Source organism: Neolamprologus multifasciatus, chromosome 14 (genome assembly GCF_963576455.1).
Source record: "Neolamprologus multifasciatus chromosome 14, fNeoMul1.2, whole genome shotgun sequence".
Lineage (NCBI taxonomy): Eukaryota > Metazoa > Chordata > Actinopteri > Cichliformes > Cichlidae > Neolamprologus > Neolamprologus multifasciatus.
The window spans coordinates 28,888,109-28,903,975 of NC_140452.1; the positions used below are offsets into that span (position 1 = coordinate 28,888,109).

General features: G+C 45.0%; 1 protein-coding gene across 2 annotated transcripts in view; it reads left to right on the plus strand.

Annotated features, from left to right (window-relative positions):
• The window catches only part of hip1 (huntingtin interacting protein 1), a 50,459-nt gene that overhangs the window by 544 nt on the left and 34,048 nt on the right, over window positions 1-15,867 (plus strand). The window contains exon 1 of one of the 2 annotated variants that reach the window (XM_085131242.1): window positions 494-8,084. The exons of the other annotated variant lie outside the window; for it this stretch is intronic. Within the exon in view, the coding sequence (XP_084987368.1) occupies window positions 8,067-8,084 (18 nt within the window). The 5' untranslated portion in view covers window positions 494-8,066. Of the gene's footprint in view, window positions 1-493; window positions 8,085-15,867 lie in introns of those variants that run through there. 2 annotated transcript variants of the gene reach the window in all.

Consider the following 15,867-nt stretch of genomic DNA (forward strand, 5'->3'; position numbering starts at 1 on the left):
AAATGACACAGGAGCCAGATTTTTCCTTCACCGTGTGACAGCTGAGTCGATCAGGCCTACCCCGTCTTTGGTTTTTTTTTTTTTTGGATCCACATTGTTGTCACCTTCCCACACGTCTGTCTGAGATCAGCAGACACAAAACGAGCCCACTGTACAACAAAAGAGCTGTGGAGATGTGGGTCAGTGGCCTTTTGAATTCAGATAACTCTGTTGCATAAAAAAGCACACAGGAGGGGGGCTCAGTGGAGCTGTATCATGTATGTAAAGTGCCTCCAAAGCCCTGCATTTAAGGCAGGACCAGGGATGAGGATGAAAATGGGTGAAATTGTAAAACCAAGGTAACTGACTGCCTTCCTTCCTTGTGTTTAGTTTTCATGGCTGCTGATGAATAATGAATGTTGTATATCTTTAGTCAGTCATTCATTCATTCATATATATATATATATATATATATATATATATATATATATATATATATATATATATATATATATATATAGCAGGCTCCATATGTGCTGTGGAGCCTGCTGCTTCCTGCTTGGTGGTCTCCCCTCCCCTTACCCCGGACCAGGCGCAGAGGAGGGAAAGCGGTGGGGGAAAGTAGGTCAGATGAATCAAGGCAGCGTGGTAGTGCTGCAACATGCCTTTCCCAATCCACTCCTGCTGCTAAAATCGGACAGTACAGTCCACACAGCCTAAATGTGCACAGTAGGTATTTGGCCTCGCTGCCTCTAGACGGTCTCATCCAGTCTGGCCCCCTCTCCGCCAGCCCGTCGCAGCAGCAGTATGGATTAAAGTTGGGGAAAGACGCATGCGTAGCTTTGTGCATCTCGAGCCAATCCTGGTCACTGGGTCACTGTCAGGCTCCTGAGATCACACCCAGCGGAAGGTGCCAGCATGGCAACGTAATGCAGGCACATAGTTGCTCCAGCTTCCGAGGAACCTGGAGGGGGAAGTGAATGTGTCTGAGCAGAAAGGTGTTTTTGTCTTGCTCTAGTGTATCTCCCATTAAAGGAGGGTGAAAATATTCAGGCAAGCTTTAACAAGCCCAAGTTTGATGTGTTGTCGGCAGATCATACTACTGTTTTCGTACTAATGGAGTTAGTTTCTGCCTCGTAAAGGTAAAGGTGTAATTTTTAAGATAATACTCATTGGGATTTGTCACCCGTATGAGAGGAAATGCTTATGTTTGCTTTTTGTTCCTCGTGGTTGTTGTTTTTGTTTTGTTTTGGGGGTTTTGTTGGGGGGTTTTCTGATTGCGGATCCAGAGCTGCGGCAGGAGGTGCAGGAATCAATGAATGTGCTGTCTGCTTTACAGGGATCAACGAGAGATAATCTCATCTGATCTGTTGTGCTCTAAAGCTGCCTAAATCTGCTGGGTGGCTGGCTTTCACCTCTATAGAAATCCCAACAGCCTGCCTGCTTTTAGATATTTGTTTCTTTCACCAGCTTTTTTCCTTTTCCCCCCTTTTTTTTTTTCATCCATCCATTCATATTAACAAGCTCACCTTAGATGTAAAACTTTTTTTATGTTATTTGTTTCTACGGTTTGGAACAGAATCTTATTATTTCTGTTAAATTTCTTGTTTTGCTGGTTATCAGTGATCTGTTCAAGTTTGTTTGGACTGTATAGTGTCAAAAATGACTCGGTATAATAACCCCTAATCATAGCCTCAATGCTTTTTTGCAGATGAATGAATCCAGGCATTCCCAGATTATTCCCAACGCTTCTTTATCTGATTTACCCTCACGACATACTGTTTTAGCCTTTCATGCACTTAGTTCAGCTGACATGCTATTTTTTTCCCTTGAAGACCGATTTCAGCATCTGTATTATAGAGCAGTGTGCAGAGCTCTCGGTCCACCTCTCGTTTGTTTATGTTTTGCCAGGAAAATTTGAAATAGGTGCAGGGATTTACTGAAACACCTGCAAACATACATGGAAATAAAGTATACAAGACAAAAACTGTCCATTTTCTACATCTTACACATTACTTTTAACCGACTTTCAACCTGTTGTCCACTCAGCTCTTTAATTAAATTATAACTTTTGGGTTGTTTTTTTTAATTCCCTCGATTAGTTGAGTTTATCCAACCATATAACCCCTTTATACTGGAGAAGTACCCCGCCTACTCTGCCCACCCTGGCTTAGACCCACTGAGTTAAACAACAACAACTCAAAAATGACTCCAGAATCATCTGCTGTTAGTTGAGACAAGTTCAAGGCGTAAATTAAAAGCTGTTTGTTTTTCTTTTTTCTTTTTTTTACCCAAATGTCTTCTGTGGTTTTCTAACCACGCTCATCCTGAGAACTTCCTGCCCGATCCTTTCTGTTGTGTGCAAAATCCCCTCTGTCATGTCCACTCGGGGTTATAAAAAGCACGAACCAGGGCAACCTGATAGCACTCAGCACTTTTAATGACATGTTTAGTCTCATAACAGCGACCGAGTCTTTCATTTAGAGTTTAGGTGGATTAAATCTCCGGGGGAGTTCGTCTGAAACATCATTCCGTGTTTTGGTTTGGGTTGAATCGTAGCCTCAAAGCTGTAGCGAAAACAAAGGAGTAAATAACACAATGAACACCAGCGGGAGTTTTTATCATCTTTTATCTTCAGGCTCCGAAATGTCCAAGATGCCAGCTCCCGGTCCCTGAGCTCCCAGAGGACAGGAGAGGTTTTTCATTTGAAAGCTGGCGTAGGTAGTAATCTATGGACCAATAGGAACCATAATTAGTGCTTGAGGAACATTTCTGGGGCACCAGCTCCTCAGTTGGGATATGCAGAGTGAGCCACAGAGTGACACCACATTGTACGCATGTTACATAATGAAGGCCTTAAAATCAGACTGTCTGTCTGCCTCATCCTTCCCCTTTAATTGTCCATACTGAGGGCACTCCTGTATCTGGATATAAAAGTGCTTTGACTGTTTGACTGTTAATGTTCTCCTTATTTTCTATCAAACTGAACTGCCAGCATTAAGGTTGCTTTGGTTGAGTTTGCAGTCCTGTTCCTGGTGTTTTGGATGAGTAGTAGAAGCTGGATGTTTAACTAGAGTCTGATCAATCCTTGGGCTGATTCATAGGAAGCAAATAACCTGCTCTTAGTGCAGAAGGCCTGTCCCCCAGGCCTGCGCGATCTTTTAATTCCGTTTGGTGTCACGGCAGCTTTGGAATTCAGGCAAGGAGCAAGATCGCGGCCTTTGGGCACAAGCAGGAATCAGCAGGGGTCTTTGTAGACAGGCGTTTTTTTTTAATCACGCCGTCTTCCTGCCTCTCTTTCTCCCTCATCTTTTGTCTTTTCCTCCTTCTGCTCCCCTCCGCCGCTCATTGTCTCGAGTCCTCGTCGTCTTCTTTGACATCCTGCGATTCAGAATGCGCAGGAAGTTGTCGAGGGATATCCGCATGCATGCGGGATACACGCAGACGAGCACGAAAGCGAGACCATTAAAGGCGCTGAGGGAGCAGAAACGGCGGGTGGTGGTTTGTGGCCTCATTGCGCTGGCTGCGTGGAATAATGGAGCGGGACGTGAGTGACGGGTTAGTAAGTGGAACAAAGTGCACTGAGGAGTTTCTGGTGGCAGTAACAATGACTCTGAATTACAGGTTGTTTTGGAGTTCCCTGCTGAGTTTTACGAGCACGGTACAGAGAAAGGTGCACGGTGGAGACGGGGTGCTTGTTTGTTTCAGTCGCAGCAGAGGTCAAAAGTCAGACTGGGAGCTACGTCACCGGTGGAAGAGCGTGGTAGGGGGCTGCTTCGTCGGCTGTAGCGTTGGAGGTAGAGCTAGGAGGTCTGCCAACCAGGAGGTTCGATCCCTGGCTCCTTTAGTCTTAGTCTGCACGTCGAAGGATCCTTGGCCAAGATACTGAACCTGATGCATTCATCAGAGTTAGCTTAAAAGCACTTAGCAATAGGAAAAAGAATGGTTGTATGAGTGGGTGAATGAGGCTTGTAGTAAGAAAGCGCTTTGAGTGCTCAAACAGAGCGAAAAAGCACTATAAGAGTACAACTCCATTTACTCCATGTGACAAACTATGTCATTGTCACATTTTCTTCATTTCAAATAATACAATATTATCATATAATTCTTTCAGGATAATAATAATAAGTCCAGAGGTCCTGCCCTGATGGTCACCATGCCAACACGAATACCAAATGTCAGAATGAAAATGAAAGCTTTTTTTTTTTTTTTTTTTTACTGCTGACACAATAACAAAGGTCTCCTCTACACATAAATGTCTGGGGCTGAAAATTCCCTGCTAGTTTGAAGTAAGCTCATCAAAGCTGGGCTTTCTCGGCATTAGCTGGTTTGACCCAACCTAAAACCCCAGGTGGAAGATGACAGTGTTTATCAACTTTCTCTGTTAAGCCCGACTTTCTGCGTCATTCTCGGTGAGCGCTCACATAACAAGGGGCATTTCACGCATCATATGACTCTTCCTCTACACGAAAGAGTCCCTGTGAGCGCTGCCTGCTCCAGTCAGAGACGTTATCAGATGATGGAGATAAAATCTTTAAAGAACATCAACTATACTATAACTATAGCAGTCAAATGTCACACAGTTTCAAATAATACGAGGGGGGTAATAATCTCAGGATTTAACACTCAGAGCGGTAAAAAAAAAAAAAAAAGCATTTAAACTCGAGTTAATGTATTTATTTTCTTGCTAAGTGCGCTCTCGGTGCTGATGTTTATTTCTGGTGTGGTGGCTGCTCATCGAAGCTCTGTGCTTTGAAACATGAAAGGTTACTGCCCCGAAGCAAAATAAAGGAGCCGTGGAAATCACTTTGATTTCTCGGCAGATCAGAGTCAAATAAAATTTATTGATTGAACAGGTGTATAGCAGAGACCTGGCAGTATAAAAACATTTATGCACTTTCTGTATCACCGGCTGAATGCATGCACGCTCCGGTGATGATGTGGTGCACAGTTTGCTGAGCTTAACAAGTTGCACGTATAAAATGCTTTCCCGCTCTTAAAACCGAGCTGTAAATGAAGGAATCATTTCCTCCACCTGCTCCTCACCGGGGTCAAGCATGTGTCGCCACGGTGAAACTGAAAACTCTGTGTTTAAGCTCAACGTAGCTCGCTAACCCAATAATCTCGCTCCGTGGTAAACCCCTCTAATTCGATTTGCTAACACCTGCTTCAGTATCCCAGGTTACTGATGTACAACATATAGACATGATGAAGAAGTGGCTCCAGTCTGTTTTTAAAAATCATCCTGCTGTGTCAATAACACCTTATGTTAGCGCATTCACATGATAACACACCACAAACTCCTGCGTTTTAATGTCTTTTTTTTCCACTGCGAGAAACAAAGATATTCCAGGAAAAGTGTCGTGTCATAACACTTGAGTTCAAACAAGAGACATTTGGAGGACTTTAACCCCTGACTGTGTTTTGACATGGTACAACGACCTTTTCCAAGCCACACCTGCTTAAAGAGATATGACACACGTTTTCTAATATGTCATATGGCTGCTGAATAGGAGTTTAACACAAATAATCAGCAGGTTAGGTGAGCCTTTGCTCTTCTTGGTCCTTAACCTTTAGTCAGGAAGGTGCAGTATGACATCACGGTTTAAGTGGACTGTGAGAGGTTTACTGGAACAGGAAAAAAGATGGCACATGATGTATGCTGACAGCACAACCCAGCCAGCCCGTATTGAACTGCACTTACTCAGCAATCCTAGCCCACATCTGATTTAACTGCTGAAACACCTTGAGCACTTTTACATGCTTCATACGCTTAAATTAAAACAATGACTGAAACTCGGAGATGTGTCCTTTTAAAGCTGGTTAGACAAAAACAGAGATGAGTGTTGCTGAGTCAAAATGAAGACAGAGACAGAGTGGGACTGCTGTATGTGAGAAATGCTCGGCGATGGGCCCACGCCGTACCAGGAAGTGAGGAGACTCGGTGGAAAATAGCCTGCATTGTTTTTAGACTGACTGCTGGGCAGCCTGGAGGTTTAATGCGCACACCCGATAGTCTAATGAGTAACATATTGATTATTGTGGCTGGCCTGGCCTGGCCCTGGTTGGTCAGCTGTGATTGAAAGCCTGGCCTGGATTTTAAAAATGGATCCTGTGGGCTCACTGGCTGTCTCCGAGTCTTCTGTTGTGTAATCCCAGACTGCCTCGTTGATGTTGGCGGTTGTACTGTCTCTTTTTCATTGAGGATGAGTCTTTGTCACTCTGCCTGGATGTTTTGCGTTGTTGTTGTTGTTGTTACTGTGAAACAAAATGAATGATGAGCCAGCCCTAAGCCTGCCTAATGGTATTACACGATTGATAAGAAACTAAGGGCACAGATTCGCACACACTGGCGACTTTATACAGTCTAGTTATTGGCATCAGGATGACACTTCTGTGTGTACGGCTGAGTCCACACTTGGTCCCTAAAATGTGAATTGAAGTTAGTAAATATGCTGTTTATATACACTCACTGGCCACTTTATTAGGCGCACCTGTGCAGCAGCACGTTAATGAAACTGTATAATGAGCCAATCACATGGCAGCAACACAATGCATTTAGGCATGCAGACGTGGTCGAGACGACCTGCTGAAATGCAAACCGAGCATCATCCCGGTGATTTAAGTGACTTTGAATGTGGCATCGTTGTTGGTGCCAGACGGGCTGGGCTGGTCAGTTCTCTGGGTAAAAATTGACTTGTTGATGTTGGAGGTGAGAGGAGAATGACCACACTGCTTTGAACTGATAGGACGGCAACAGTAACTCTCATAACCACTCGTTACAACAAAGGTATGAAGAAAAGCATCTAGGACTTACTGATCGAATTAATGAAGCTTGTATTTCAGTACAGAGGCTTAGTTTACGGGATTAGTAACACCTGCATTTTACCTGCTATGTCATGTTAAAATGGTATCTTTATGGAGGGTCTGTTATAGACGACTCTCCCAGAATTTCCTGCGTCAAAAAGGCCTGAAACTTTAAGCTGTTGTGAAGCTCAAATCCTGCAGGCTGACACAAACACAGAATAACTGAAGACTCTCACAGGCACCAGATGGGGGCATCAGTTGCCCAGGATTGATCTCCTGGTGGACGCTGAGCTCCTTTCCCCCACTTTTCACCTTTTGAAAGTTGCTTTTTTTTCAGGCTTCACCATCACTGTAGTCAGTCAGGATAAGGCTTTAAGGCAGTGTGTGCATATAAAGTATGGAAATATAGGGGCTCTACTGTATACTGTCAGCATAGTTGAGTTGTTGTTTTCTTTGTACCACAGCCTTTTTGTTCTTTTGGCTACATTTTATCTAAGTGTCTGTTGTTGTTCCCACATCTTCTTCTCTTTCCTGCTTTTTCTGATCTTCAAGGCGAGGAAGATGATTTAATTTTTTTTAAATTCTTTCTTTTTTTGGAGATAGGGGAGGGGTAGATGGTCTTTTGGCTCCTGCTGCAGTTTAGATCAGGTGATCATCTGTTACTCCTACTAGTGAATGGAGCAGCAGTGGAAGTTGCAAACCCCAACCACCCCCCACCCCGTTTTGTTTCTCTCCCTGTTAGGACCCCCGGCGGTTCCCCGGACCCCAGTTTGAAACCCACCGTGTTTGAGCCATCCCACTCTGCAGGCTCCATGCTACTATTGTCTAACAGGAGAGCGGGCTATTTGCAAAATAAAGGTAGCCTCCTGCCTCAGTGTTTGCCCCTACGAGGGCTGATTCATGCGAGTGGGGTGATTGTCTTTTCTTTTGCCCCTTTTAAAGTGAAATGAGCGCCTATCGTTAGCGGTAGTCCTCTGGGTTTTTCCTCCCAGACAGCTTGAGCTCCTCGCCGGGTCGGATGCTGAAAGTCCTCGCCGATAAGAGATCGCGCAGAGCTCGCGGAGAAAAGCAGACTGGACGCGGAAGGAAGCAAAGGAAGAATAGAGCAGCATTTTAATACCAAATCGGGACACATGTTGAGCTAACGGCCCTCGCCACCTCCTCCCCCCTTCTTCTCCTCCCAAATGCATTTGTAGGCTCAGTCGCTTTCCCGTTACTGCGCGTTAGGAGAGAGCCAGCAGCTCCGAGGATCCCCCGCTCGCCGTCTTGGAAGGACGATCATGGATCTGAGCAAAATCGTAAGTCCCGAAGAGCCGATCGGGTTGTCTTTATGTGAGCTAAGGACGGATATTAAGAGAAAAAAGGAGAAAGCGACAGGGTTTGCATGTTTTTGTGGAGGTGGGGGTGGTGTCCAAGAAGTCCTGAGCGCACACACTACACTCAGCAGGGTGAATACATGCAAGTTGGGCTCGGTGCAAGCAGGGACTTGCTCTGTCTGCTGTTTACATGGCAGCTAAATGCGTCCGTGGGAAGTTTGGGTTTTGTTGTGAAAGCTCGGAGGTCTCCCGTGGGTTTATTCCAGGGGTTTGCGAGCTGCTGTAGTGAAAGAACAGCTGCATTTAGTCGGGGAAATGATGAAACCAAGAGTCAGAAAGCACACGATTGTGTTAATGCAGCCTACTCTCTGGAGGCTTTACATTTCTAGTGCAAGTAAATGAAGCCATTCACACATTTGGCTTTAATATAGTGTTCTTCTGAGACCTGGAAATGTTTCCTGTGTTGACCGGAGCTCTGTTTATGCTGCAGGTTAGAGGAAAAGTTCTGCAAGCATGGTTTAAATGTGCCATGAATGTCAATTACAGGATCTTATTGACAAACCTCAAGGCGAGTCTGAGTGTGTAGTTAAAGCTCTATAACACAGATTCAAGAGACTGAGGGCTCTAAGGGTGAATTTAAAGGATAACTTCTTCACAAGCAGTGATGTTTCCAAACTGGCGATCGATGTGGAGTTTATTCCACATTTGCCTGTTCATCTTCCTTTGACTCAGAGCGATGGGGATGAGGCAAAAGAGGTGCAGCTTGGACTGCTGAAGCAGGTGCACAAGAAGCCTTTCATAGTGGATGAAGGGGTTGCACTTTTAGCCTTTTGTACAGAAGTGTAAGAGTGTGTGTGTGTGTGTGTGTGTGTGTGTGTGTGTGTGTGTGTGTGTGTGTGGTTTGATGAGAAAGCCTACTCTCTAGTAATCCTCAACCAGGTTAGAGACTCAAAGGTTTGTGGAGGAAAAGCACAGCGAGTGTAAATTCTGTAACGATGCACCGGAAAAAGTGGGAAAGTGTAAAGTATTCCAATCAAAGCTTTTCTACATGTTGTTTCTGCCACTGTCCAGTGGGTCTTGCAGACTGTGCATCACCGCTCCACCACAGGTAATCTGGTGATGCACAGCAGAGATGAAACACTGAGGAATGTGGCTGAAGGTATGCAGGGTGTGTTGTTTAGAGATGATGACAGCCCTCCAGCCCTTCCGCAACCCTGAAAAGGATAAGGGGCAAAGAATGGATGAATGGTTATAGACCTGCAGTTTCTTTATGTAAATATACACTCACCTTCAGGACTGCCTTAATTCGTCATGGTATAGATTAAACAAGGTGCTGGAAACATTCCTTCAGTTGTCGTGGATTTGTAGGCTGTACATTCATGATATGAATCTCTTGTTCCACCACATCCCAAGGGTGCACTATTCGATTGAGACCTGGTGGTTGTCGAGTTCACGTCAGTACAGTGAACTCTCTGTCATGTACAAGAAACCAGTTTGAGATGATCTGAGCGTGACATGGTGCTCAGAAAATATTCCCCAAATCATTAGACCACCAGCAGCAGCCGGAATAGTTGATGCAAAGCGGTATGGATCCATGCTTTTGTGTTGTTTACGCCATCGTCTGAATCTCTCAGCAGCAATAGAAACTCATCAGATCAAGCCACATTTTCCCAACCTTCTATTGTCCATTTCCGGTGAGTCCGGACCACAGCTTCCTGTTTTAGCTGACAGCAGTGTCACCTGGTGGGCTCTTCTGCTGCATCTGAATGTTGTGCAGTCAGAGATGCTCTTCTGCATACCTCGGTTCTAACAAGTATTGCTAGAGTTACTGTTGCCTTCCTATCAGCTCGAGGTACTCCGGGCTTTCTTATTTGACATCAACAAGTCATTTTTACCCAGAGAATTGTTCTCTCTGGATATTTTCGTCCTCTTTGTCCCCAGACTCTAGAGATGGTTGTGTAGGAAAATCCCAGTAGATCAGCACTTTCGGAAATACTCTGGCTAACAACCACACTACGTTTAAAGTCAATCAAATGACCTTTCATTCTCAGTTTGATGCTCAGTTTGGACTTCAGAATGTCGTCTTGAGTTTCTCTACATGTCGACATGCCTTCATGCACTGAGTTAATGGCATTTGATTGGCCGATTAGAAATTTGTGTTAACCTGCAGCAGAACGTTTGCCCCATTGTTGCATCAGCTGAAACAGTTTGTTTGAGATAAAATGAAAAAGAAGCCACGGAAGCAGATGATTGTGACGCCTGTGTATATTCGGTTATTGCTGTGCTGTGAGGTGGGGTGAGCTGAGGTGCACAGATGTGGCTTTTACAGATACGTCTTCAGGAAGTTGAGGCGAGGCTGTGAGGCTTTTTCACGCAGAGCTGCAAAGAGAAGAGGGGCTCAAAAGCCTGCCACGGGGATGAAGGGCTGAGAGTTTAATTGTGGTGGAGCCTGGCCTTCGGCCTACGTGTGACTTTAACCAGCTGCCACCCTCCACCTCTACCCTCAGCGACGAACCCATTGCTGTTAGGTCGCACGCTCCAAACATCCCAGAGCTGTATGTTTGCATGCTTTTTAGTGGGCTCTTATGAGACTGCAACATCCCGCTGGGCTTATCTGCATCACCCATTGCCCCGTTATTAATGGGACAGGAGATACTCGGTGCATTAGGTGGAAAACAAGCTCCCAGTTACAGCCTCAGGGGCCTGCACATGACTGGCAGCCATTGTTACTAGGCTGGTGGCCGGTTTCACCTTCACTCTATGATAAAATTGTACATTGCATTCCAGATTCAGCTCGCTGGGTTGATAATGCTCCCCCAGTGCCTGCAGTGACACCTGTGTAGCATGCATGGGTTTGTAATTTTTGCTCCCTGCGTGCACATAAGAAAAAACTCTCACTCTGCCCTCTTTGCATCAGTGCAAGCCTGAATTTTGAGAGATGCGAGGAGGCTCACACGGGAGCAGATTTGCACGTCAGACGCGACACATAACATGGTCCTGAAACAAGCAACACAGAAGGCTCTGTTCAGACCGGTGACCTTTTCAGCCGGGTGGAGTCGCTCTTGGAAAAATGTTTGGGCCAAAAACACTTTTCCAGTTATTATCCAATCTTTTTTTCAATGGATTTGTAAAAGAATAAATAAAAACTGTTATTTCATGCTGTTTTGACCTCTGAGGAGGCTGCTTGTTTGTGTGAAATGCACCACGGTAAGGCGAGCTCTGTTTCACCGCGTATACTTTTACTTGCGCACGTTGAACCAGGAAGGCTGTTGTTTTATTTTCGAGGAAATAGGCAGATATTTTTAGTGTGTGAAACCTGAAGTCAGATACCGAGTGGACCGGAACCATGCTCATCGGAGGTATAGTCCAAAAAAAATGTTTACACCACTATATCATACTGCTGTAATCTGTGTTTTTAGATTAAACAGTTGGATTAGGTCATGTGTGTATATGTAAAAGGGAGGTTTCATAAGAACAAACACAGAAAGGCTTGTCTCCAAATCTGCACTTCCCCTTCACATCTTTGAGCTCAATGGTTTCGTTTTCCAGCTGGCTACTTTGCTTTTGGGTTTACTGTAATCTTTTAAAAAAAGACATTAAAGTCTGGCTACTTGAAGCCAAATTTAATAAGAGGTGAGGCCTGGCTAAACATTTTTGCACAGTACTGTATTCTCCAGGTATGACACCATGTGCAGACTCCGAAGGTTTTTAGAAAGAGATAAGACACAGTACAAATGTTGTTCTTTAAGCATTTGATAGTATATGAATTAAAGATCATTTTGGATTTTTCTATATACTGAGCTGGAGAGAAAACACATATTCAGTGAATATCAGACTTTTGTTGATCAGCTGAGCAGAAAATGCTATTCACAGTGTGTGTGCTTCACATGTAAGCGTGCAGGTGTTTGCAAACAGATGTGTGTGCTTGATAAGTTGTGTCTAAATATTACGGTCTGTGAAGTGGGGGAGAGATGGCATGTTCTTTTTAGATTGTTATTTCAGGTCATCTGTTAGCGATCGCTGACTGCCCATTTTTAAATATCCGTGTTCCTAAAGGTCTGAGTGTATTCACACAAAGACACCTGGAGGGGATCTGGCAGGAAATGGAGACAGAGCAAAGTGTTTGGTCTCAGCTGCTCCCTGTCTGGCTTGACTGAGCAAGGTTTTAGCTGAAGGCGGGGGTGCTGTGGATTTGGGCATTTTTCAGCAGGCAGGAAATGGGCAGTGGAGGGTGTGCCAAGACAGGAAGCCTGACTGAGTGCCTGCAACCCCCCACCCCCCTCTTTCTCTCCTTCACCTCCACCCCTACAGCGTCAGCCACAATGACCGTGCCTCCTCTGCCTCACCTCAGCGTTAACAGGGCTCCTGCATTCACTGCCTGCACGTTTCCTGTTTTCATTCCTCCCTCCATCCCATCGCTGTTTACCCTTTTTATAGCAGAATAGCTGGACCGGTCTCGGCGGCAGCTCCAGCCTCGGCCTCCGAGGCATCCGTCTTTAATTTAGACGGGTAGCTCAAAAGGTATAACAGCAGTTTGGTGTCTGCTCTGTTGTTTGGGAACAGTCACAGACTTGGTGAAAGCATTCTGGGCTCTTGTCCCCTGTTGGGTGTGCTGAGAGGTTAAATCAGAAGGAGGAAACATTGCAAAAGGATTGGGAAAGCATGCAGCTGTTAAATACAGACATGCAGTCCTTCTTAGCCATGCCATAATGAAGGTTTTAAGACCAGAGGCTTCACTTGTTGATATCATGCCAGAGTCAGAATCACTGGGAACATGGGTGAAGCTAAAGCAGACTCCACGGCCTCTCTCCTCCATCCACACCTAAATAACTGCTGTCAGATAATCATAGTACCATAAATTAATCACTCCACTCCCATGCTAAGGATGCCGCCTCCTCCTCCTCCTCCTCCTCCTCCTCCTGCTTAACCGTGAGACTTTAAATCCAGTGAGAACAAGTGTTGCCGAATTTACTCTCCCCCTTCTCATTTGGCCCTGCTGAGGTTTTCCACAGTCATTTTCTCATGATTGAGCATCACTGGATTTGAGTTATTCTCGGCACTAATGCTGACATGAAATGTGCGACAGCGCGCCAGAGACAAAAATATCCGAGAGCGCTGTCTTTTCTCTGTGACCGTCATAAAGTGACCACGATAAGATGACATGTCTCCGGGACTGACATGGGAATCAAATCGCCCAACATCGCTTTTTAGTCACATGCTGTTTGGGAGGCGGAGGGTTGGGGAAGGGAGTCGCTCAGCGAGGGCCGTTTCGTTTAGCAGGCAGAAGATGCTTTCTCCCTCTGGGTGCTGTGCGCTGGGCCTTCAGCGGACGCAGCCAGACCACGATCAGCATATCAATGCCGCGCTTTCCACAGAAGAGCTGATTGGTGCTTGCCAGGCCCTACTTTGCGTGCTTTCAACACTGTATCAATAACACTTTGTTTGAAAGAAGAACTGTGGAAAAGAAGATGTTTCTGTAGATACCAAGAAGCAGAAAGGACTTCTGTGTTGCATAGGCGAGTAATTGATTGATGGCTCGTTATGACTCTTTGCTTCAGGGCGGAAAGGGGAAGCGCAAAAGATGCCGGCCCCCTGCAGATGCAGTGACGTAGGTTCCCCAGTTTAAGGACTCTCTCGGGGCGGATCTTTGCTCCTCAGCTTTATAATCACTTTCCTCTCACCTGTGATTTAATTGCTTGTCATTTGACTTTGTCAACCGGTCTGAGTGGCTGCACTGCGAGGGGCTAATAGGCCACTGATTTATTGATGCCGGCAAGCCGCCTCAGCCAATGCCAGGAGATCTAGGCAGCTGGCACTCCCATTCAACCCTAACACAAAGTACAAAGTCTCACTGTGGGCTAATTGGGTCATCCTCATGTGGGAACCAGTTGCACTGGCGTTTACTCAATCATCCCTTGATTTTTTCTTCTTCTTTTTTTTCTTGTGTGATGGAAAGAAAAGGAGAAGCAAAGCGAATTGTCGATGTTATAACTTACAGCTTCGATCCCTGAAGGCTGTGTTAGCTCACATGCAGATCACAACACGAGAGTGTCACAATTTTAGTACTTGTGAGAAATTAGCAGCCAGTGACCATGACAGGAAATGCCACAAAAGTCACTTCCCTCATCAGTAAAATGTAAAGCAGATGTGGCTTTAGTGTACACATGGTGTTTCAGTGTTAACCTGCACTTTGAATACAATTTTTAGAAATATGGATCGTGTTTAAAAGAAGGAAAAAGGTGCAAAACACAAGAAGTGTGTATAGATTGTATTCAAACTCTTAAGTGTAAATAAATACAGCGCTATATGTTCATAACTCCTGAAAAGGAGTGACAATATTATCTTAATTTAAGGCTTTTTGTGTTGCCATTGGCCACATTTCATGTTCCAGCCTCCACACGCAAAGCTTCAAATTCAGTCTGTTTAATTCCAAATACTCACAGGTGCATCAGTCTGCACAGCCTCAATGTTTCTGGAGAAGAAATAGCTTTTTGAATGTGTTGCATCACTGAAAGCCTTTCTACAACCATTCTCTGTATCAGCCTCAGGTGGTGCAAGAAATCAGGGTTTCGCAGCTGCATGGGGTCTTTTCTTTTCTTTCTTCCTTTTGTGCATGAACAGAATCTTCAGGGTTGTTTAACAAAAAACAAAACAAAGAAAAGTATTCCAGTAATCATAAAGTTCCCATAAATTTCCAGATCCTGTCGTCAGACCCTCTGGTTTATTTGTAAACAGGAAGTCTAACTTTTTTTTTTTTAAAGCACATGACTGATCATAACTCACTGGCCTTCCTTTTGTGGACTCTATCAGCAGACACAGGCTGTTTTCACGCGTACGCTTTTCTACATCATATCTAGCGGTGCGTGTCAGGATGCAAACATCCGGCGACGACCTTTAACCTTTTAAAAAACAAGAAAGCGTGCGGCGTCAGGTTGTTATACTTTGTGTCTACATAGAAACAACTAGCCGGTGGTCGTCGCGTGCCTGCTCTCCCCAGGCCACGCTAGGGGTGTCAAACATAAGGCCCTGGGTCCTAAATCGGCTCAGTAAAGGCTTCTACCCGGCCCACTGGACAACTTTAGAGTGGATAGATTTTGAACTTTTCTTGCTGTAAGTTTTACGGCTTTTCCTTTTAATAAAGAGTCCCCACCCATACTGCACCAAAGTATAAGTGCACTTTCTGTTATCCACGTCTGTCTTTTATCACCTTTATGATTCATAGCGGCGCCTGTTCACCATCGACAGGACTACGACCTGAGCGCGGAGGGGCGGATGCTGTGCAAACAGCAACCAGCTCCTGAATTCCTCCTCGTCTTCTCATGATCACTGAATCACTCCTGTGACTGAACCAAACTCATAAATTAGATTTTTCTCAACAGTAAACTCGTGTGTGCCTGCCTGCTTGCTTTCGCTGCTGCTGATATGTCACTCAGAGTGATGGTGCGTGTGGAGGTGGCGGTCTATTGTCTGCCGTTGTTTTGACAAGCCAGACCCACATTCTTCTTCTCCGATCCAAACGTCATCTGTTTCAGGATTGTGGCTATAAGGAAAATATTTTCTAGATGGGCTCTCTCAGGCATTTTTTTTTCTCAGCAGTCTGCGACACCAGGTAGCGTTGTGGAAATCTGAAGTAGATCGAGGTGCACGCACCCAGGTTGTCTTTCCAAAGCTAAATAAAACTCGCTGTAAACCAAGAATATTTATAGTCCAGTTATCTGTCAAGCTCAGTCACAGGATGCTGTCAGAACATTGTGCAATAGAAGAT